A 24,364-nucleotide genomic window follows, 5' to 3' on the forward strand; every position below is an offset into this window, starting at 1 on the left:
TGTGAAAACATCGTTTTTTGTGTTGTAGTGTGTACTGTGAAAATGGAGGTATTTGAAAACGTCTCGGTTACGTATGGTAACCCTCGTTCCCTGAAGGAGGGAACGGAGACGTACGTCGGACGTACCGACGAATTGGGATCACTTCTGGGAGCCCCTATCAGCTTCGAGCTATCTAGAACCGGCCAATGAACAATTGGCGTGCGAGATTTGCATCTCGCGCTCCGCCCCGCGCCGCGGGTATAAACAGGAAGCGAGAGCGAATGCACGCTGTTTTTCACTGAGGAGCCACACGTAGTGGCTCGACCTGCAGTGATGGTACAGCAACTGTGGCGACGGGACGTACGTCTCCGTTCCCTCCTTCAGGGAACGAGGGTTACCATACGTAACCGAGACGTTCCCATTCAGTCGGTCACGTTCGACGTACGTCGGACGTACCGACGAATTGGGATCCCCTATGGAAAACGCCATAGTTACTACCACTTCCAGCGCCCAGCGATGAGCCCCACAGACCCCGATCTGATGCGGGCGGGTAGGTTCACGCAGGGAGAGTCAAAGCTGCTGTTCCGCAAGACCCACTCAGCTGACTGTATTGGATAACGCTGGGAAAGCGTGCCTGTGAAGGCAGCTGCGGAAGCCACATCATGCCCAGAGGGAGTAAACATGTGGAGAATACACGTATGGGCTGGCCGTGGGCAGCACAACATACGGAAGTCTCAGGGGTGGCCCCGGCCAATTAGGAGGGAGACAACACGTACCTGAGACGGCAGAGGAGCTCTGCCGAGGGAAAGACACGGGCTCGCCGTAGGGAGCCGTACCGTGGAAGAATACACATATGGGACCGCCGTGGGGGTCACTACATACGGAACCCAGCCTAACACAAGTTCCACCAATGCATACGAGTGTTAGACCTGGCGTCGAACGCTCCGCCACGTCCGACTGCCGCGGGTTGCGGAGGACTCAACAGGGTTCGCCGTTCCGGGGAACTCGACTGGAGCGGAAAAGCGCACGCATCCGTCTACCATAGGGGAGGGAATGGCGCAGCAAGCCGACACTAGAACGGGTACTTCGGTGTTACTGACTATGGGAAGTGAGCACACAGGAAGACACCGGCTCTACACGGAGGCTATAGAATCTAGCGAACGTGTTAGGTGTCGCCCAGCCCGCAGCTCTACAGATATCTGTCAGCGAGGCGCCACGAGCCAGCGCCCAGGAAGAGGCAACACCCCTAGTGGAGTGGGCTCTTAACCCGAGCGGGCAGGGCACGTCTTGGGACTGATAAGCCAAGACGATGGCATCCACTATCCAGTGGGCCATCCTCTGCTTGGAGACAGCCTTTCCCTTCTGCTGTCCTCCGTAACAGACGAAGAGCTGCTCTGAGGTCCTGAAGCTTTGCGTTCTATCCACGTAAGTCCGGAGAGCACGGACGGGACAGAGAAAAGCTAGGGCTGGGTCTGCCTCCTCCGAAGGCAGCGCTTGCAGGCTCACCACTTGGTCCCGGAAGGGAGTAGTGGGAACCTTGGGCACATATCCAGGCCGGGGTCTCATGATCACATGAGAGTTACCGGGCCCGAATTCCAGGCACGATTCGTCGACCGAAAATGCCTGCAGGTCCCCTACCCTCTTGATGGAGGCCAACGCAATCAGGAGTATAGTCTTTAACGACAGTATTTTCAACTCAGCTGACTGCAGAGGCTCAAAGGGTTCTCTCTGTAGTGCAGTTAGCACCAGAGCTAAGTCCCAAGAGGGTATAGAGGGAGGACGAGGAGGATTTAATCTCCTTGCTCCCCTAAGGAACCTGACGATCAGATCGTGCTTACCTAGAGATTTTCCATCTACGAGCTCATGATTAGCGGCGATAGCGGCGACATAGACCTTGAGGGTGGAGGGAGACAGCCTTCGCTCCAACCCATCCTGTAGAAAGGTAAGCACAGAAACGATCGAACATCTTCGGGGGTCTTCTCGGCGAGAAGAGCACCAGTCGACGAACAGGTTCCACTTCAACGCATAGAGGCGCCTCGTAGAGGGGGCTCTAGCGGAAGTGATGGTGTCAACTACCGCTTGCGGTAGGTCACCTAGAACCTCCGCGTCCCGTCCAGGGACCAAACATGGAGTTTCCAGAGGTCCGGACGCGGGTGCCATAGGGTGCCCCGTCTCTGAGTCAGGAGGTCCTGTCTCAGAGGAATGGGCCAGGGAGGTGCTGTCGCGAGGAGCACTAGTTCCGGGAACCAAGTCCGGTTGGGCCAATACGGAGCGACCAACAGGACCTGCTCCTCGTCCTCCCTGACTTTGCACAGTGTCTGCGCAAGAAGGCTCACTGGGGGAAACGCATACTTGCGTTCTTCCCGGGGCCAGCTGTGGGCCAGGGCATCCGACCCGAGGGTCCCCTCGGTCAAGGAATAAAACCGCTGACAGTGGGTCGTCTCTGGGGAGGCAAACAGGTCTACCTGTGCGGCCCCGAAACGACTCCAGATTAGCTGGACCGCCTGGGGATGGAGTCGCCATTCTCCCGGAAGTACCTGCTGACGTGACAGCTCGTCGGCCGCACGATTGAGCAGGCCCGGAATGTGAACGGCACGAAGCGACCTCAGATGCTTCTGACTCCATAAGAGGAGATGGCGGGCGAGTTGCGACATGCGACGGGAGCGTAGACCACCCTGTTTGTTGATGTACGCTACGGCCGCAGTGTTGTCCGTCCGGACCAGAACGTGCTTGCCTCTGAGCGGAACTTTGAAGCGGCTGAGTGCAAGACGAACTGCTAACAACTCGAGGCAATTGATATGCCATTGCAGTTGAGGCCCCGTCCACAGACCCGAAACTGCAAGCCCGTTGTACGTGGCACCCCAACCCGTGGATGAGGCATCCGTGGAGACAACGGAGTGCCTGGACACTTGTTCTAGGGGTACTCCCGCCCGGAGAAACAGAGGGTCCGACCACGGGCCGAAGGTTTGGCGGCACCTCGGAGTCACTTGGACGCGGAGGGAACCGCTGTGCCACGCCCATCTCGGGACTCGATCGTGTAGCCAGCGTTGAAGCGGTCTCATATGAAGCAATCCGAGCGGCGTTACTGCGGCTGCGGATGCCATATGCCCCAGGAGCCTCTGAAAATGTTTCAGTGGAACCGCTGTCCTGCCTCTGAACGAATTCAGGCAGTTCAACACCGACTGGACGCGCTCCTCGGTGAGGCGCGCAGTCATGGCGACCGAGTCTATCTCCATACCGAGAAAAGAGATCCTCTGCGTGGGGCAGAGTTTGCTCTTCTCCCAGTTGACCCGAAGTCCCAACTGGCTGAGGTGACTGAGCACCTTGTCCCTGTGTTCGCACAACTGCTCTCGCGACTGGGCAAGGATCAGCCAGTCGTCGAGATAGTTGAGGATGCGAACGCCATGCTCTCTCATGGGAGCAATGGCCGCCTCCGCAACCTTCGTAAAGACGCGGGGCGACAGGGACAGGCCGAAGGGTAAGACGCGGTACTGATATGCCCGTCCCTCGAACGCGAAGCGCAGAAAGGGCCGGTGTCGAGGAAGAATCGAGACATGAAAGTACGCGTCCTTCAGGTCTATCGCTGCAAACCAATCTCGGGGACGGATGCACCTGAAGATGCGCCTCTGCGTTAACATCGTGAACGGCAGCCTGTGAAGGGACCGGTTCAGGAATCGCAGATCCAAGATCGGTCGTAACCCGCCGCCTTTCTTGGGTACAATGAAGTAGGGGCTGTAGAACCCGGACCTCATATCGGCTTGAGGGACCGGCTCTATCGCGTCCTTCGCCAGTAGGACAGCGATCTCCGCCCTGAGCACGGGGGCGTTCGCCTCCACTACAGTCGTGAAGTGAACGCCCCTGAACTTGGGGGGACGCCGGGCGAACTGAATCGCATAGCCGAGTCTGATGGTACGGATGAGCCACCGAGACGGGCTGGGAAGCGCTAGCCAGGCTCCCAGACTCCGAGCAAGGGGGACCATCGGCACCACAGACGTACCCGCAGCGGGGCAGCGAGGCGGAACGCAGGGATCCGGCACGGACGGCATGGGAGCGGCCCGAAGCGGGATCTGAGTGTGCTGTGCAACACTTACCTGCATCCGCGGAGGGGACGTGCGAGTGTGGGGAGGCCGCTTGTGTGCGTCCCGACAGCCGGCGTCCCCTGCTGGCGAAGGGAGAGGTACTTGAGGGTGGCGAGGCATGGGAGCGTCGACCACCGCCAAGCGCGCTCTCTTGGCACCCAGAGATATTGGAAACTGCTCTTTTATTGATGTTTTGGGTGCCGCTGGCACTGGGGCCAGCGGCGGAACAGACAAACAAAAGATTCTCCCCCGGCCCTCCTCCGGGGGAAGGAGTGGTGCTGCAGCCATCTCCCTCCGAGCAGTTTCCTCCATCTCTGGGTGGCCCGTCTCAGGGTCGCTTGCGACGACGCTTGCCACCTGGCTTGGCAGCGGCCTGAGCGGGCTGGACATCCTTCCCACGGCCGGCCCCACGCCGTCGGCTGGTGGAAGGCTGCTGCGGTGCCTTGGCGGGGGCGGAGGCGGCGGCGGGTGGACGTCCTCGGCGACGAGTAGTCGGAGGCGCTGCCGCCGGCGGCGGGGTGGAGGCAGCAGCGGGCCGCCGGGGCAGGATGTGCTTGATCGCCTCCGTCTGCTTCTGGGCGGCCGAGAACTGCTGGGCGAAGCTCTCGACCGCGTCGCCGAACAACCCAGCTGACGAGATGGGGGAGTCCAGGAACCGATATTTATCGGTCTCCCTCATATCAGCCAGGTTGAGCCAGAGATGACGCTCCTGGACCACAAGCGTGGACATCGCCTGACCGATGGAACGGGCGGTGACTTTCGTCGCCCGGAGGGCGAGGTCCGTCGCCGTCCGGAGCTCCCGGAGGAGCTCTGGGTCAGGCCTACCCTCGTGCATGTCAAGGAGCGCTTGGGCCTGGTGGACCTGAAGCAGCGCCATGCCATGCAAGGCGGACGCAGCCTGCCCGCAGGCCTTGTAAGCCTTCCCAGTCAGACTGGAAGAGAACTTACAGGCCCGGGACGGGAGACGCGGGTCACCGCGCCAGTTAGAGGCGGTCGCCGGACACAGTTGCATCGCGACGGCGCGCTCCACTGGCGGGATCCCCACGTAACCCTTGGCTGGTCCGCCGTCGAGAGTAGTGAGGGGGGAGGAGTCACTCGGCCGGTTTCTGGCAGAAAAAGGTGCCTTCCACGACCTCGTGAGCTCCTCATGCACCTCCGGGAAGAAAGGTGTCGGGGCGGGACGCTGAGAACCAGCGCGACCCACCCCGAGGAACCAATCGTCCAACCTAGAGGGTTCGGGACACGGTGGAGGGTTCCACTCGAGCCCAACCCTTTCGGCGGCCCGGGAAAGCATAGCAGCCATCTCAGGGTCCGGTGCAGCCGTTGCCACTCTCCCAGAGGGAGGCAGTACAACTGAACCTTCATCCCCCGAGGACTGAAACTCCCCCTCCGATGCAGCGATTGACATCTGTTCATCTGCTGGAGCTCCAAAAGTCACCACTGGTCTCCCGTGGGAGGGTCCAGCGGGTTCTCCTGGAGGCTCTACCGGCTGCGGAGCAGAGGGAATAGGGGCCTGCGGAGATTGACTCGGCGGGTTTGCCCTAAACGTGATCCTCAGATCACCCTGGCCATCCAAAGAAGCAGGTCCACCCGGGTTAGGGGCAGCCCTGGTTCGTGGGATGGGTAAGGGGACTCCCCCAGCCCGGAGGTAGGAGAGTCTCGATCTAAGCTCCGCGATAGTCATGTTCCCGCAGTGGGAACATGAACTATCCACAAACGCCGCCTCAACGTGCTGTATGCCCAAACACGTGAGACAGCGATTGTGACCGTCAGCAGGGGACAGGGAACGACCGCATCCAGAAACGCACGGGTGGTAAGACATCCTGAAAAGGACAGCACGTCACCCGTGAACTCTTTTTGTGAGGAAACGCTCTTGTGCTGAAGCACTCAGGGGGAAACGCGACAGCGCACGGGATTGTTGTGCAGCCCGTGCCTGTACTCAGCAGGAAAAACGCCCAACCAGACCAACAGGATTTGCTGTTGCTGTTAAAACAGCAGTTTTTCTCTGCTTGCAGCGATAAACTCAAGCAGTGTAGCGTTGAGAGTCCTCTTCATCTGCCGTGTGGCTCCGAAGTGAATGACAGCGTGCATTCGCTCTCGCTTCCTGTTTATACCCGCGGCGCGGGGCGGAGCGCGAGATGCAAATCTCGCACGCCAATTGTTCATTGGCCGGTTCTAGATAGCTCGAAGCTGATAGGGGCTCCCAGAAGTGATCCCAATTCGTCGGTACGTCCGACGTACGTCGAACGTGACCGACTGAATGGGAACTATGATGCATGTTTAGTCATCATGTGACACATAGATATTTAAGTTTATACCGATATGTGCCTGCTGTCTCTTACAACAATTAAGTAAATTTTATATTAAGTATACTTTATGTAGTAAGCATACTAATATCAGCGTACTAGAAGTATACTTGTAAGTGCACTTTTTAGTGCATAAAAGTATAATTTGAAGCGTACTATAAGTGTAACAGCAGTAAACTTTGAGTACTAGTTTACAACTAAGTTTTTTGTTTGTACTGGAACTATACTACAAGTGAACTTATAGGTAAACTGATAGTTCACTAGTCAAATGCTTGTAACACATTTTTAATACACTTTGAGCTAGTTTTATATTGCAAGTATACTTGTACATTTTCTTACAAGTATAAGTGAACAACATCATACTTACAGTTGACTATTTATATATTGTTTTGCACTTTAAGTATACTATGTTCCTATGTTTTTTTATATTTTAATTTGAATTATACCTTTTAACTGTACTTGAACTCTTTCCATTTTAAAAACGTTTAATTCTAGCTTCATGCATACTTTTTGATCAACACTTTATTGTGGGTAAGTTTCATTAAAAGCAACATTTTAAACAAAAAGCTGAGAAAATCGCATTTTTCTTTGTCCAGATGGGATTCATAACACAGATGGAGTAGATCGAGTAGATTGAGTCCATCAACACCCCTAAAGCTTCACAGTTGTTTTCTCTTAATGGGTTCAACATTTAAGTCCGTAACATCAGACGGTTTTGAACTTGCATGCTGTTTAAGTTTAAAAGAAGTATACTAATAGCACACTTGAGTAAACTTCTTTTTTCGTAAGGGATGTGCTTTTCCCTTTCACAGTGTTTGCACAGATACATGTTACTTTGTACAATCTTCATATTACATTCCTGCAAAGGTCACAGAAAATGTTCTCGCAATTGCTGTCCTGTGGCAAAATATGAGAACAGTTGAGTTTTAGACCAAACATGGAGTGACTTGATTGCAGCAGTACGTGTATATTTTGCTAATAAAGTGATTGTGCCAGAAGAATAAGAACTTTATGATGTTTGGTCTTTCGGCATAATATTAGTGAGCTTTTATTACACTCTACGCATACACAATAACATGATTTAAGCATCTTCCAACGTTTCAATGTGAACGAGAAATTTTTGGAAAATGCTTGAAAACAATATAATAATAAATGTTTCTTGAGCATCAAATCAACATGTTAGAATGATTTCTGAAAGGATCATGTGACACTGAAGACTGGAGAAATAGCTGTTGAACATTTAGCTTTGCCATCACAGGAATGAATTACATTTAAAAATGTAAAAACAGTTCTATTAAATTGTAATCATATTTCACAAAATGACTGTTTTCACTGTCACTGTTTATTTTTGATCAAATAAATGCAGCCTTGGTGAGAATAAGAGACTTTCAAAAACATTACATATGTCTGTGTTACACATTTTACATGTAATTACTATAGTAATAACTATACATTATGCATAATTACATGCAAATAACTCTAAACCTAACCCTATAGTAAGTACATGTAGTTAATTATTATTACTCAGTACTTAAATGTATAATTACACTGTAACAAGGACACCGTAAAATAAAGTGTAACCCAAATCTTACCAACCCCAAACTTTTGAAAAACATAAAAATCGTACCAACCCCAAACTTTTGAACGCTAGTGTAGGTAATTTAAATATATCGGAGTTGTCATTGCATTCATGCATCCATCTCTGAACAATTAAAATCCTCAGCCACTGCAAAAACACATTGCAAATAGAAAATGTTGATGCACGGATAGAATTAATTTTGCATCCCTAATAAATGTGAAAGCAAAAATAATACATCCGACCGACAGATTGTGTTTATTGATGTGCGGTCTGGTTAAACCAGTCACATAGTCATCGGCGACGGTCGCTTTACACTGCCAATCAAAGATATGAGGGTGTCAGAATGATGGTCCTCTCATGCAGAAGATTCACCATAATGCCTGTCTTACACTCCTGATCAAGCCGCAAGAAACACACACAAAAGAACCAGCACAACATGAAATCCTGCTTCTTTCATCACCGCTTACAACTCTCTTCCACCTTCCCTCCGTTTTGCTTCATTTTTCCTATCATGCAACACACCCTGAATAATTTTCCTAACTGTATAATTACATTATCTTCTGTCGCTATTCACGCAAGTTGAACCCCAATGAAAGTCTGAGGATTTCTCTACAAGAGAGGAGCGAACTAATGCAGAACCATCAAAAGTGAACAGACACATATAAATCTGTCAATTCAAATTTAGCCAACCCTCTTTCTCATTTCCATGTAAATGGAGCTGGATTACGGTGATATGGCACCTAATAGGACCAGCATGCATTCATAAAATGAAAAATATTGGATGAAGAGGCACACATATGACGTAATCTATATAATAACTCAAGAAATATTCTCTGAAAACAGTCAGAGATGTCTTAATATCATATGCGATTTTACTTCTCAAGTAAATGCATCTGGTTTTATACAGCGCCCTACACTAATATTGGCACCCTTGGTCAATATGAGCAAAGGCGGCTGTGAAAACAAATCTGCATTGTTTACCCTTTTGATCTTTCATAGATAACATTTTTTTTAAATTATTTCATTGAAGTAAAAGAATTGAAAGTGGGAGGGGAAATCACATTATGAAATAAATGTCTTTCTCTAGTTCACGTTGGCCTTAATTATTGGCACCAAATTATTACAACCTCCTTTTCCCAAGATAACAGCTCTTCTCCTATAATGCCTGATGAGTTTGGAGAACACCTGACGAGATCAGAGACATCCATATAGAATCTCTCCAGACCGTTCAGATTCCCAGCTCCATGTTGGTGCTTCTTCTCTTCAGTTCACCCCTCTCATTTTCTATAGGGTTCAGGTCAGGGAACTGGGATAGCCATGGCAGAAGCTGCATTTTGTGCTCAGTGACACATTTTTGTGTTGGTTTGTTTTTTGGATCATTGTCCTTATGATTCAACTATGGCCCATTATAAGATTTCTAGCAGAAGGTTTTGATTTTTTTATCTGTTGGTATTTGCTAGAATCCATGATGCCATGTATCTGAACAAGATGTCCAGGACCTCCAGCTAAAAAATAGGCCCACAACATTAAAGATCCAGCGGTATATTTAACTGTGGGCATGGGGTACTTTTATCCCTGTTTTCATGAAACCTGGTAGGTTTGCTGCCAAAAAGTTTTTTTTCTTTTTCTTCTGACCTTAGAAGTCAGCCCCATTTGAAGTTCCAGTCGTGTTTGAGAACTGAAAATGCTGGAGTTTGTTTTTGGATGAGCGAGGCGGATTTTTCTTGAAACCCTTCCAAACAACTTGTGGTGTTGTAGGTGCTGTTTGATACATTTTTAGGCTTTCTTTGCCCCAAGACTCAACTAATCTCTGCAATTCTCCAGCTGTGATTCTTGGAGAGTCTTTGGCCAGTCAAACTCTCCTCCTCACAGTGTATTAGGACGATTTAGACACACGTCCTCTTCCATGTAGATTCGTAAAATCTTTAGTTGACTGAACATCTTTTAGTTAATTTGAATGCTTTAGCTACTTTCTTACAGCCACTATTTTGTGAAGCTCAACAATCTTTTGCTGCACATTAGAACTATATTCTTTGGTTTTACTCATTGTGATGGATGCTAAGGCCATACACTCTTTCTTTATCTCTCACACTCTTTACAAAGAGCATGTTCCTCGGTCTGTGCCTGGTTTCTGTAGTGTAGAGCAGAAAGGACCTGCGGACTCTCTGTTTGTCAGATTGACTTATGAACACAAAGCTCTAGGGAGAGTATAACAGATCCTCCAAAACAGAGCTCCTGAACCACACACACACACACACACACACACACACACACACACACACACACATTGCAGAGCAATCTTGTCTGAATCTCTCATCACACAGAAGATTGGCACCACAGCACACAAACACAAAACGCCAAAATAACCACCATAATATTTGGTTTTTGGATATGTATGACCATAATAGCATGTTTTTTGAACATGTACCATTGTATTCTTTGAAGTAGCTTGGAGTACCATGTAAATAATATTGCACATGCATATATTCATCGTGGAGTACCATTGTAAACTTATTAAAAGTACCATTACACTGTAAGAAATCTAAATGAGTATCAGTCTTGCTTTTCCAGGAAAAAAAAATTAAACATTTTTAAAACAAGATTGTATGAAAAGCATAATTGTGCATAAACAACACAACATGAGTGAATTAACTGACAACAGGTGAACTGAATAAAACTGAATACGACTAGAAACTAGAGGTGCATTCACAGCGTGTCGTAATTATCTCAATTTCAACTTCTAAAAAATGTTACGTCCTTATAGAGCTCGTAAGACCTCCTACTGCTGTAGCACCTGACCGCTGCAGATTCATTTAAGCGTCGATAGTGGTGCCATAGTCATCAAAATGACGATATTTGCGTCATCGGAGGCTTTTTCCAGACATAAAATACATAAATCTCTCATCTCAGGGAGATATGAGCGGGGGAAGCACAATCATTCGAATATACTACCAGGTTTCTACTGATACAAAGCTGCTAATCGCTGAAGTAACCCTTTAACTGTGAAATTATTACATTATACAAATTTTATGTGATTAATCGCAATTACAACACTTACTTTTATACATTTTTTATATATTTTATAATGTAATCATTTCACAGTTAATCCCACTTCCCACATAAACTGTGAAATTATTACATTATAAAATCTATTAAAAAAGCGTGTTTTTAATTGTGATTAATTGCGATTAATCACAGAAAAATGTGTGATTAATCTAGTTATTGTTTTCAATAGATTGACAGCACTAGTTTAATATCTTAATAGCTTGTTCCACATAATTGTATGTCTACATATTTGACAAAAAAAAAAGATTATAAGGGATATAACTTTGTTTCAAAATGACCAGTACAGTTACAGTTGCTTATATTTAGCAACCCTGTATAATACATGAGAATGTACTAGTGTGAAAATACCCTTCTCTTTCTCCCTCTCTCATCCACTGCTTTATCCTCCCCTGAGAGCCTAAAGGTAATGGAGCAGGGCAACATGGTTAATTCAGTATGTGGAAAAACTATTGAGTAGAGGCAATGGATTCAGGGCGCGAGTAATGGCAATGTGGGCGGTACACATTCATTTATTCACTTTTCAACAAGCATGCAAATATGCAAAATATATTCTGCAACCATTGACTGGTGCTTGTATAACACACTGCAAACTGGTTGCTCGAATACATTTTATTAATCAGGTGAAGTGAACAGATTTATGCTGGATAACTAATGTTCGGGAGTATTACACACACAAGTTACAAAAGGCATTTATGGCTCTCTCTTTATACAGCACTTCCCAGATCCAGCAGCAGTGCTGTTAAAAGACTCTACTAATCAATAGCAGAGATGAGGGGGAGCTGCGATTAATGGGCCAGCGGTGGCAGGCCAAGCAAGCTCTAATTTGTTACACTCATCTATAATCACACTGTCTGAAACTGCTACCAGATTTCTGTTCAATAACTCTGTTCAATAAATAAAATGGAACAGATCTGTAGTTTATGCAAATTTCAGAAGATTTTCCAGGTCTTAAATTATGTGGACCAGTGTTAATTAACTAAACCAATTAAACTACTAAAATTATTTTCTTATAAATAAAACAGTTGTGAATAATATAATATTATATAATATAATTAATATAATTAATATAATATAATATAATATAATATAATATAATTAATATAATATAATATAATATAATATAATATAATATAATATAATATAATATAATATAATATAATATAATATAATATAATATAATATAATATAATATAATATAATATAATATAATTAATATAATATAATATAATAGTCACAATCACCAGCTGGAGTGCCCTTATTATCTACCAGAGGGCACTCCCCTCTTGTTCACTGTCATTCCAACATGGACTACGTTTCCCAGAACTCACTGCTTGGTCTCATTCCTGATTGTTCTCAGCTGTTTCTCATTACATTGTCAGTCCCTGCCTATATAAGTCTGGTTCATTCAGTCACTCTTGGCAAAGTCTTGTATGTGTACTGCATTTCTGAGCCCTTGTATCCTGGTTTCCCGTGGCTTGGTTTTGATCTTATGCCTGATGCCTAGGGATGGAGAAATGAAGCCTCTTGAATCTTTTAAGCTTTTCTCTGATTATTTCGGAAGAAGATTCGAAGCATCAGAAGTGTCAAAAACAGGGCCATCTTGTGGCAGGTCAAATTTATAGCAGCCATAAACCAGGGAGCGCAGCTCTGTTGTTTTATCCATTAAGCACAAAAAAAGCCTGACATGTTCAGACAAATGTTCAGTTTTCTGATAATATAATTCCCATATTCAAGTGTGGCAATAAATGAAATGAAATTATAATATTACTAATTAAAATAATACCAACAGAGTTGTTTGATGCAAGTAAATGGTGCTCTAATTAATTTTATGTTTTATATACTGTTTATCCATATATGATAGTGTAAAATAGGCTATAAGCCTATAAAACATGTTAGTAAATGGACTTGAACTTCCATAAACCCGTAAAGTAGCGGTCTGGGTTCAAACATTCTGACAAGCAAAATGAAGCATTCACGTGACTGGAAAGATAGTGAGGATACGTTTTTCATTGATCACGTGTCTGAAAACAATACGTGCTCCGGCACAGAGCTTCACGAGAAATTGCACTGCAAACTCGATATGCCCATTGAAGCTTCGGTGTCAGATGTAACATCCCTACTGTTGTCCTGGATAAGCCTTGGACTCTGTCACTGAGATTTCCAGTCTGGTGTTCCCAAGAGCTGAGCCTCTTCACAACATGGCTGCCACACGAGAGTCTCCAGCCATCAAGGCCGCCCCGACAGAGTCTCCAGCCGTCATGGGCGCCACGCAAGATTCTCCAGCTGTCATGGGCGCCACACCTGAGTCTCCAGCTGTCATGGCTGCCACACCAGAGTCTCCAGCCATCATGGCTGCCACACCAGAGTCTCCAGCCATCATGGCTGCCACACCAGAGTCTCCAGCCATCATGGCTGCCACACCAGAGTCTCCAGCCATCATGGCTGCCACACCAGAGTCTCCAGCTGTCATGGCGGCCACACCAGAGTCTCCAGCCATCATGGCTGCCACACCAGAGTCTCCAGCCATCATGGCTGCCACACTAGAGTCTCCAGCCATCATGGCTGCCACACCAGAGTCTCCAGCCATCATGGCTGCCACAGGCACCACGCCAGAGTCTCCATCTGCCACGTCAGAGTCTCCGTCAGTCATGGGCGCAACGCCAGAGTCTTCAGCCATCATGGCTGCCACGCCAGAGTCTCCAGCCGTCATGGCCGCCACGCCAGAATCTCCAGCTGCCATGGGCACCACGCCAGTGTTTCCATCTGCCACGTCAGAGTCTCCAGCAGTTATGGTCGCCACGCCAGAGTCTTTAGTCATCATGGACACCACACCAGAGTTTCCGTTTGACATGAATGTTGTACATGAAGTCATTAAGATAGTCCCTATGCGTGTGAGACTGGCATTCAACATGGCAGATCCTCCAATTATGTTGGTCTGTGTGACTATTCAAACAATACCGGTGGTCCTAGCGCACCCTAGTCCGGTGGTCTGGGGGTCTCAAAGGTCCTTCCACCATCGGTTGCATTTCCTGTGATGGCAGTTGCGATTCTGTGTGTCTGGGCCGTGTACATTTCTCCAGAGAAAGCAGCACCTGATCCAGCTTGTCCTGACACGACCACGGAGGTTGTTCCAGAGCTTCCTGTCTGTCCTGACATGACCACGGAGGTTGTCCCTGAGCTTCCTGTCTGCCCTGACATGACCACAGAGGTCGTCCCTGAGCTTCCTGTCTGCCCTGACATGACCACGGAGGTCGTTCCTGAGCTTCCTGTCCTCCCAGACACAATCTCGGAGGTTGTCCATGAACTTTCTTTTTGCTCTGACATGACCCCGGAGGTTGTCCCCAAATTTCCTCTCTGCCCAGACAAGACCACAGAGGTTGTTCATGAACTTTTTGTTTGCACTGAAATGACCACAGAAGGCAACCTGCTTTGACAGGGCCCCTGAGGTCAACCAGAGCCTCTCTATGCTCCGTGTTCCAGTTCTACCTGATCTGCTATGGTGGTCTTCAGATCTTCAGACCTGTCCGCTCTGCTGTGGTGGTCTTCTGCTCTGCTGTGGGGATCTTCACACCCGTCTGCCCTGCTGTGGTGGTTATCTGCTCCGCTGTGGTGGTCTCTAGCTCTGCTGAGTTGCTCTTCAGTCCCATCAGCTCCACCCTAGAACCACCCCAGTCTCTAGTTCTGCTTCCATTCCATCGACCTGGCCTGAGCCCTTGTATCTTGGTTTCCTGTGTCTTGGATTTGATCTTATGCCTGTTGCCCTGGATTTCTCTGTTAGCCTGTGCCTTGGTTGGACTTTGTTTGGACTGTTTACCCTGTGCTTTTGACCTTTTGCCTTTGAATTACATCTTTGGATTACCCTTTAATAAGCTTCTGCATTTGGATCCTTAGCCTTGTGTCTCGGAGCAGTTTCATGACTAATATAATTTAATATATGGAGTAAATAGTATATCTGTTTAAGCATTAATGCTGAGGGATGGCATTAAATAATTGACTCCATATCAGCACATTGTGATGTTTTGATGGCATACAAAATAGGGAAATTTTCTCACCAGGCCTGGGCCTTTCGCCGGGTCATACTTTTTCTAAGCCACTTGGAGTGAGGGGTCAGGTGGTAGATGAGCTGTCTGCATATTTTATCAGTTGCCTTCAGCGTCTCTGAGTCCTGAAAGAACAACATGAATAGAAAGGCTCAATAAGAATGAATTTTTTTTTTATTTGATTAAACTTGACAAGATAAATGTGGGGCCTACAGCATGAAGTTCTCAAATTCTGCGAGTAAACAAAATAATTCACTACATAAGGAGCAGATCAGGGCAGTTTCTTATTGCAATCTTTTTTTTCTGAAGTTTGAGGCACTTTTTAGATCTAAATTTAGATTTGGACGAAAATACATCAGAAAAATAATCTTCTCTGAGACTGAAAACTGTAATCTCCTCTGATATATAATCCATATCGGCTTTGTGTCATTTTTTTGTCTTGTGGTTTTACAAAGATGGCTGTCTGAAGCTTTGAATCACTAAACACTTCTATGTGTACCAGCCAAATCAGACTAATTCCTCAGATACAGATCAGTAAAAGACAAGAGCGAACAAACAAAAAAATTAAGATGATTAATTCAAATCATTTTTTAACAAATTAGCTTTTTTGGCAGGTCAATCTGTCTCTGTCTGTGCTGTCTTGTACAAGTATTCTTGATAAAGTGTACAAGAGAGCTGTCAGTGAATGTGACACTTTTTGTATAATTAAATTATAAAACTCGTCGATTTTAATTTCAGAGAAAGTCCGTTTTTATTGACATCTATACAAAGTCATCTGAACACTTGCTGAAGTTTGTCTGCCTTGAACAGTACAACCAGACTATCCAAACCAAAATGTCACTGTTGCCTTCTATTAATAACTTGCACCCTGCTTAGATGGAAATCTCTGGAGCTCCCACTTGCACAAGCAAAGTGATGGTTTCACATTTAGAGATGCAAACCTGGTAAGAACACACTGACTGTAGGAGGTGAAATAAATCATGTCATCAAATATTTATACTGGAACAGGTGTGATGTTAAACCAATGCCATTTTATACCCTTGTGAAACAAATGTCCTTAACTTTTCCTCTTTGTAACGTAAAATGCAAAAAGCTGAGGTGCAAATTTAATTCACAGACACAAATTTAGTCTGTAATATTTAGACTGCAAATTAGCTTAAAGTGGACACTAAATGTGCATTCAAATGAAGTAATTGTCATTGTTTTCAGCTCAAAAGCAGATCCTTTTTATGCAAATGGACTTTTTATATACACCATATTCACAAAAGTGAGTCTAGCTACAATTAATGTTTTATTTACACCTGTGGAATTTTATATAACATATTTGTGAATAATTTTTTAGCCGATGATCATATGATGGAGTAGAGCATTATAATTGGGTATACATTATACATCTGTGGTGCAGACGATTTAGCCCAGATTCCCATTAAAGTATGCCAGATTGTGATGGTATACTGTATGGAAGGCCACTTCCTAGTAACGAATGAGAAAAAAAAATAATGCTTTGGTTCCTCATAATTTTGACTTTGGTCATAAAAAAGTCATTATCACAAGAAAACGGACATTATATGTAATAATTAAAACTTTGTATGTCATTACATAAACGTTTTAATCAAACAATTGTGACTTAAATTTGTTTTGTCATAATTTTGTCTTTTAGTCAAAATTATGACTTTTTATGTCAGACCAATTCCTCAGACACAGATCAGTGAAAGACAACACCAAACAAAATAAATGCAAGATGATTAATACAAATAATCGAAAACCAATTATCCTTTTTGGGAGGTCAATCTGTCTCTGTCTGTGCTGCCTCGTACAAGTATTCTCCATAAAGTCTCATAATTGTGACTTAGTATTTCATAATTTCAACATTCTGCCATTACTTCGACTTTTTAAATCGCATTATTGTGACTTAGTATCTCAATTTCAACTCTTTTGTTTAAAACAGTATCTAAACATTTCAACTTAGTATCTTATTATTTCAACTTATTGTCATTATTTCGACATTTCCTCTCATAATTGTGATTTAGAATCTCAAAATTTCAACTTTTTGCCATTATTTAAACAGGGCCATCGTATAAGCGGAATAATTGACTCTAGGCCAATGAATTATTAGAAAAATAATGCACACCTGAGGTGGTAATGCAGTCACGACACAAAGCCGAGTGGCCTTTACACCTCGGGTGTGCATTATATTTCAATAACTCGATGGCCCAGAGTCAATTATTCTGCTTATACGATGGTTACCACACCTCAAAACATTGTTCAGATGATTTATTTCAAGACATTAGTCAGGTTTTGTTCTTTAAACGCTCTTGTGTGCAGGACTGATTTCTTACGCATCTAAACCCAAGCCTCCGTTGCTAATTCCAAAACGTCATTAATGCAGTGAATTATTAAATAAAGAAAGAGAGAGAGAGAGAGAGAGAGAGAGAGAGAGAGAGAGAGAGCGTATGTGAATTACCTCAGTCTGTGCTTCTTTTTCAACAGTGTTCCGACGGCAGCAGCATCTACTAATACGAAACTGTAAGAACAGCGCAGTTATTACCTTGCTAGTGAGAAATGTCATGTAGATTTTAAGTTGCTAAACTATTTTACTGATAAAATCGTCAGAGCAGCGCTGACAACAGGTTTCTGTACGAGTGTGTGTCCGTAACCTACTGTATGTGTGTGCGTCTGGTCTGAGTGGGAAAGCAGAGAGAGCGGGAGAAAGAGAGTATGTGCTTTTCATACATAATAAAACTTGAAGAAAAAAACATGACAATAATTTGTTGTTTTTATCCTGTTTATTTGCTTGGTCAGTGTTGTTGTAGGTTTTGGTTATTTTGCTGTTGTGGGCTGTAAAGACACTTTAAATAAATGAAATCATTTGGTAATGGAACTGTAATGGACCTGCCTGGAACTACTTTAGCCTGCGTTTCCCTGAAAATAATTGCACACCTTAGAACATTTGTCAACCAATCAGATTCAAGACTTCAACAGCCCCGTAGTACAAATATTCTCGATAAAGTCTGATATATGTGACTTACCCTAGTGAAAAATAATATACCAAAATGTATTTGAAATACATTTATTTTATGCTAAGTATACTACAAATACTTTTACATGTATGTACTTAATATAAATACCCTGCAATTGTACTTTTAGTATACTAAATTGATATGGTTAAAGTCTGCTAAATTGTTTTATAAATGTATAATTATAATTTTTGTCTCATGATTATGACTTAGTATGTCATAATTTGGACTTTTTGTGTCATTATAACTTTATGTCATTATTTCAGCATTATTGTAACTTAATTTCAACTTTTTGCCATTACTTCAACTTTTCATTTCATAATTGTGTCTTAGTATCTCATCATTTCTACTTTGTCATTACTTCGACTTTCCCCCTGGATTCACAGGAAAAGGCTCAAGCTAGTCCTAAAATGCATGTTTGAGCTGTTTTAACTGAAGGCAACTTGCAACTTCCATTATTTTGTCTCAAGATTCACACCATGAATGTTTTTTTTCTAAGGCACGTTTAAAAAAGCTACTTAAATGTCCTAATTTAACTAAGGCCTGATACTGTCTGTGAAACTGGGGCTTAATCTCATCATTGTGTATTTAGTATCTCAAAATTCCAGCTCTTTTGGCATAATTTTGTCTTTTTGTCATTTTTATGGCTTTTTTGGGAGGTCAATCTGTCTCTGTCGGTGCTCCATGTACAAATATTCTCGATGAAGTCTCATGAATGTGAATTAGTATCTCATTATTTAGAAGGTGTTTTTTTTGTATATAACTTTTTCTCTCAAAATGACTTAGTTGTCATGATTTTGACTTTTTGTGTTATTATAAATGTATTTCATTATTATCACTAGGCATGCTATAATTTGACTTTTATGTCATTATTTAGACTTTTTATCTCAAAATTAGGATGTGAAATTCAGTGAAATTAGAGAGACTATAGTGAACTTTAGTCACTGTCACTTGCAGAGCAGATCAGATTGACACGTGTAGTTTCCTAGTGACGGTTTCCTTACAGTCCTATACTCTATACTGAGTACCACACTGAGCTTCCTGAGTCTTTACTGTTAAAGTGATAGTTCACCCAAAAATGAAAATTAGCCCATAATTTACTCACCCTCAAGTCATCCTAGGTGTATATGACATTCTTCTTTCAGACGAATAAAATCTGAGTTATATTACAAAAGTCCAGGCTAATCCAAGCATTAGAATCGGATTTATAGTTGCTCTGTTTTTGAAGTCCATAAAAAGTGCATCTGCCCATCAAATAACGTGCTCCACGCGGCTCTGGGGTGTTAATAAAGGCCTTCTGAAGCGAATCGATGCGTTTGTGTAAGAAAAATATCCATATTTTAAACTTTATCAAGTAAACTTTCGACCGACCGCCTTCCCTGTTCAATTTATGGAAAAACTGTTGAAAGTTCCCCTGCCGGTCAAAAGACTAACGCGACCAGGTAGGCTCATCATGACGTCACGTACGCATCTTGAGTTTCACTTTCAACATTCAACACTTTTCCATGGAAGGCGGTCGGTCGAAAGTTTACTTGATAATTTTTAAAATATGAATATTTTTCTTACACAAACGTGTCGATTCGTTTCAGAAGACTTTATTAACACCCCGGAGCCGTTATTTGATGGGCAGATGTACTTTTTATGGACTTCAAAAACAGAGCAACTATGAATCAAATTCTAATGCATGGATTAGCCTGGACTTTTGTAATATAGCTCACTGAAAGAATTTTATACGTCTGAATGAAGAATGTGATATACACCTAGGATGACTTGGGGGTGAGTAAATTATGGGGTAATTTTCATTTTTGGGTGAACTATCCCTTTAAGAACCACCTCCCTATGACTCTGACAGAAGCACAGAAAGATCTCCAACTAATTTAATGCATACACTTTTAAATCCAGCAGCAGCCTCAGGGTTATGCAACTATATTAATCATTAGAAAAAAAATCTGCATAATATTATTTACAATCTTTAATGGACAAGAATATAAGATAAGCGAGAAGACTTTAGTTTTCATCAGACTGCTAGTTTCTATTGTGCCCTGCAGCTGGTCTCTCTCTCCTAGCGTTTGTCCTGTCATAATGCGGGGTCTGCTTTTCGGCAGTTCGCTCTCCATGTTTTCCGATCGAGGGCATCATCGGGGGCGACATTGTCATATTTCATGTCTTCCTTTATCCGATCCATCCATTGTTTCTTTGGTCTTCCTCGGGGTCGCTTTCCGTCAGGGTTGAGACTCATGGCCCTCAACACTATTGACTCTTCCTCGCTCCTGACTACGTGGCCATACCATTGAAGTCGCACTTCCCTCATCTTCTCCATAATCGGTGCTACTCCCATGGTCTTTCTGACGCCCTCATTCGTTACTCTGTCCCATCGGGTTAGCCCTAGCGTCCACCTGAGCATCCGCATCTCCACTACGTGAAGGGCCTGTTCGTCCCTGTTGGTCGCAGGTCAACACTCTGCTCCATATAGAGCGACTGGACGGACGACTGTCTTATAGATTGTTGCCTTAACCCTCTGGGGTACTTCATTTATGGGTCACACTCAGGACCTTCGGGTCAAAAATGACCCCCAAAACAGACAAAAAAACTCACACACACTTATACGCACAAAAACACACATATACAAATGAACGCGTGCCGTTCCAAAAGCTAATTGTGTTTTTGTGTGTGTGTGAGTTTTTTTGTCTGTTTTGCACTCTTGATGTTTTAGAGATTCACCCTTTACTGTTGAGTCCTTTTTTCTGCATCCTGGCTGATTTGTAGATTGTATGGACAAAAAAACTCTGTATTTTAATATTTTTGCCCATTTCCCATTAATTTCCTATGGGGGTCATTTTTGACCCGAAGGTCCTGAGTGTGACTATTTTTTTACGACCACTTAGACTTTTCAAATCCTGTCCCCAATTTGTTTGGGTGTTCATATACCAAGTACCAATAAAGTCACCAAGTTTCGGACCATTCCGATGAAGCTACGATTTTTTTAATTTATTTATATAACGCTTCAGGTCATTTTTGACCCGAAGTACACCAGAGGGTTAAGGTGTTTGGGCATGCGTTTATCACAGAGGATGGCGGTGACATCTGGAAAGCTGTCACCATCGGCTGAGAGGGTGGAGCAGAGGGATCTGAATTGGGTGGCCTTCTTCAGATCTATGCCGTCGATACTGATGGTATCCCTGGTCTGGAGGGGGGCACTTTCCATGTACTCCATCTTGTCGATGTTAAGCCATAGGCCATTCTGGTCCAGGTGGTCTTTCCACCGTTGTGTGTGGAAAGCAGGAAAAGGAAATCAGTCTCAGAATGCCCTATGGTGCTGATTCAAAGATCCTGGATAGCTGTGGGGCTGACTTAAGGCAGACTGACGCTTTGCTGATCTTCAATCATATCATACTTTCAGCAAATGAGCAAATTCATACACAACGACTCAGACAACACTCAGAGAGTTTATTGATTTTAGGAATGGTTGAGATACAAGGCAGCAACAATCGATTGTTTAATCTCATCTGTTTTGAGTTTAAGCAAGACTTGAGCTTAAAGTTTAATGAATCAAGTCTTTATAATTTGATTGAACAGACTCAACTAACCTTCTGCAATGCACACTAGGTTTTAAATGAATGCCTGAAGAAACACAAATGAGATGCCATAGTTATCATTCCCTGTCTTGTCTTGTATTGCATTTGTGAGCCATGTGTGGATTACAAAATTATTTGTGAGCTCCATTTGAGGGCTGCAGTAAATCAGTACACTATACGCAAACACATTTCTTTTCATTTACTCTAAGTAGCAATCAACAAAGCGAAGAAATTACACGCTCAAGTGAAACTGATTGACTCACCTTCTTTGGGCACTGCATGTCTCTAGCCAGACTCAGCAGGAGCTCGTGAGATATGGGGTCGACCAGGTTAAGGAATGATGCATTCTTATAGAGAATATCATTGAGCGACGTGCCCTCTAATCCCAAGTCCTGAAAAAAGAAAACACAAAGAGAGTACATATTATCAGTCACTCACTCAAGATGCCTTTTCTGGCAGTTTCATCATGTACTCTATGTCTCTGAATTACACACAATGTTTGTTTTTGTCCTTATTCAAAATGGTACCCCTGAAATTTATACAGAAAACAATCAAAATAAACTATTTTGCTTGATTCGTTCTATCAAAATCACGTGACCAATGACATCCGAAGCTTCGTTTCACACACACCCACGTGACTGCTTCATACTCATACTTCATACTTCATACTAGAATTATTGTATTGGAATAGTTTATTGAGACTTTGTCATGGTACATGGGGACACTTTCATTTGAGTTCGCCCAATAAGGTTGATAATATATTTAGCTTTTGTTCTGGAGCCCTTAAATATATATTTATATTTTGTCTACTTCCTTTATTCATGAGTTTTATTTATTCACAAAGAGGAAAAATGTCCACATTCACAATACAAAATGTCTTTATTGGGTTGAGTTACTAGGAGTATGCAATGGAACAGATTTAATTTAATTAATTAATTAATTAATCTATTCATTAATACATTTTTGCTTTAAGATAATGGTTGCAAAACATTTTGCGACACAGTGCTTTCCTGCAGAGGTCCTCGTCGAGCTCTGATTTGAAAAGCTTCGAGTAATGAACCTTTTTCTGACACAATTGTGCTGAAAGCTTCACTGGTTCAGAAAGCTTCACTTCGCCATCACTAATAATTTCTAACTTGCAGTCAAACATGACCCTTAACAAACCTAGCCAGTTCATATATGTCGTGTTCTAGCTTAAGCGCTAATGAAGCCCTTGATTTGCCCTTGATTAGCATCAGGTGTGCTTGAGACAACACCTGTTTTGCAGATTTGTGCTGTTGTGAGGGATTCTATTCAGGGGGCTGATTCATTTTGAGACTGTAGAAGTCATTAAAAAGTTGCATTTTCAGTTGAATTTGGGAAAACCACTTGAAACATTTGTTGTTTTGAGCTATTTCAATTACTTTTGCTTGATTTGTTCATTGCAAACAGCTGAAAGTCTGTACATTTTGCCAATAAATCTGATTTGCAATGGGTGTTGAATAATTTTGATTACATCAATATATATAAAAAAGTGTGCCATTCTCAAAACACAACAGTTTTTGTATTGATATTGTGAGTTGTGTGTGTATGTTCAATGGGTTCCTCTTTAGAATCGGCAGGTGGCATTTTCGCTTGGTTTGGGGGGGAAATAAATTAATTAAATTGTCCTGATTTATTTAGAACTTTCTCACCTTTTAAATTCTTTGCATATTTAGTCTGGATCTAAATCTGTGTTTGACAGCTGTCCCAAAAAGTGGAGAACATAACTTTTATGTATTATGCAAGTTTGATTTACATAGACAAGAATGACTCTAGAATGGCAAGATTGGGGTGTTTCACCGAGACAGAGTGAGAGCCGCAGTCTTTCAGTAAGAGAGAGAGGATTATGAAACGACCTACATTGGGTTTTTAATATTCAGAGACCAGATGCTTTTATCTATGGTGACTTGCATATTTGAATGGAACAGGTCTTTGCACTCAAGAGCAGTTGAATGTGCATGCCTAAATGTGTTTAGCTGCAGGGAAGGAGACGCCCACACCTACCCACCACTCTGTTCCCTACTCTTCTCCATCCATCTGGCACCAGACATTTCCCCCCCTCATTATGGTGTGCTGAATCTCAAAAGAGCACATGGGGTCACTTTAGCTGCTGGAAAGCCCAGCTTAGACCAGCATGAATACTGGATAGTGCTGGTTTGATACTTGAGTTTCTTTCAAATCAGGCTCATTGGAAAAATTGCCTGTGGCGACATTTCTGCAAAATGATATTACGCTGCTTTGTGCAATTTTCACAACACTTTCAAGCTGAAATGTCCAATGAGTGGCACTTAAAAGTGTGTTCAGTTTCAACTGAAACAGGTGAATGAGAATCTGACAACATTTTATTACGTTGGTTGTCGTACAGTACATATCGCGGCAGTTAAATTAAATGTTCAGTGAGTGGCACTAAAAGGTTAATTCTCTATAACACTTGTAAATAACAAACAAAAACACTAAACCCTATCCTAAACCTAACCGATAGTGTTTATAAAAAGCAAATATGAGATAAAATCGCATTTGCTGAAGCAACCATACCATTTTATGGTATTAATATTTTTTACAGCCTCTAGTATTCATTTCAACTGGAAATTGGTGCAAATTAGCAGCTATGCATTGTCTGTAAAAACTCATAAAAGTCTTTTTTTTATAGGTTTAAATTGTGTCCCAGAAATGTCTGATCGAGACAGCAAGTGAGCAGAATA

The 24,364-nt window shown here is 43.5% G+C and overlaps 1 protein-coding gene across 2 annotated transcripts in view; it reads right to left on the reverse strand.

The window, feature by feature from the left end:
• lrrc75ba (leucine rich repeat containing 75Ba) overlaps positions 1 to 24,364 on the reverse strand; it is a 52,541-nt gene that overhangs the window by 20,193 nt on the left and 7,984 nt on the right. Inside the window, exons 2-4 of one of the 2 annotated variants that reach the window (XM_079827501.1) lie at positions 21,905 to 22,033; positions 17,514 to 17,573; positions 15,062 to 15,174 (exon numbers count right to left, since the gene is read on the reverse strand). In XM_079827501.1, the coding sequence (XP_079683627.1) occupies positions 15,062 to 15,174; positions 17,514 to 17,573; positions 21,905 to 22,033 (302 nt within the window). The remainder of the gene's footprint in view (positions 1 to 15,061; positions 15,175 to 17,513; positions 17,574 to 21,904; positions 22,034 to 24,364) is intronic. The other variant, XM_079827502.1, reaches the window with a different exon arrangement.

This window comes from Gobio gobio (assembly GCF_949357685.1).
Source record: "Gobio gobio genome assembly, chromosome: 10".
NCBI lineage: Eukaryota > Metazoa > Chordata > Actinopteri > Cypriniformes > Gobionidae > Gobio > Gobio gobio.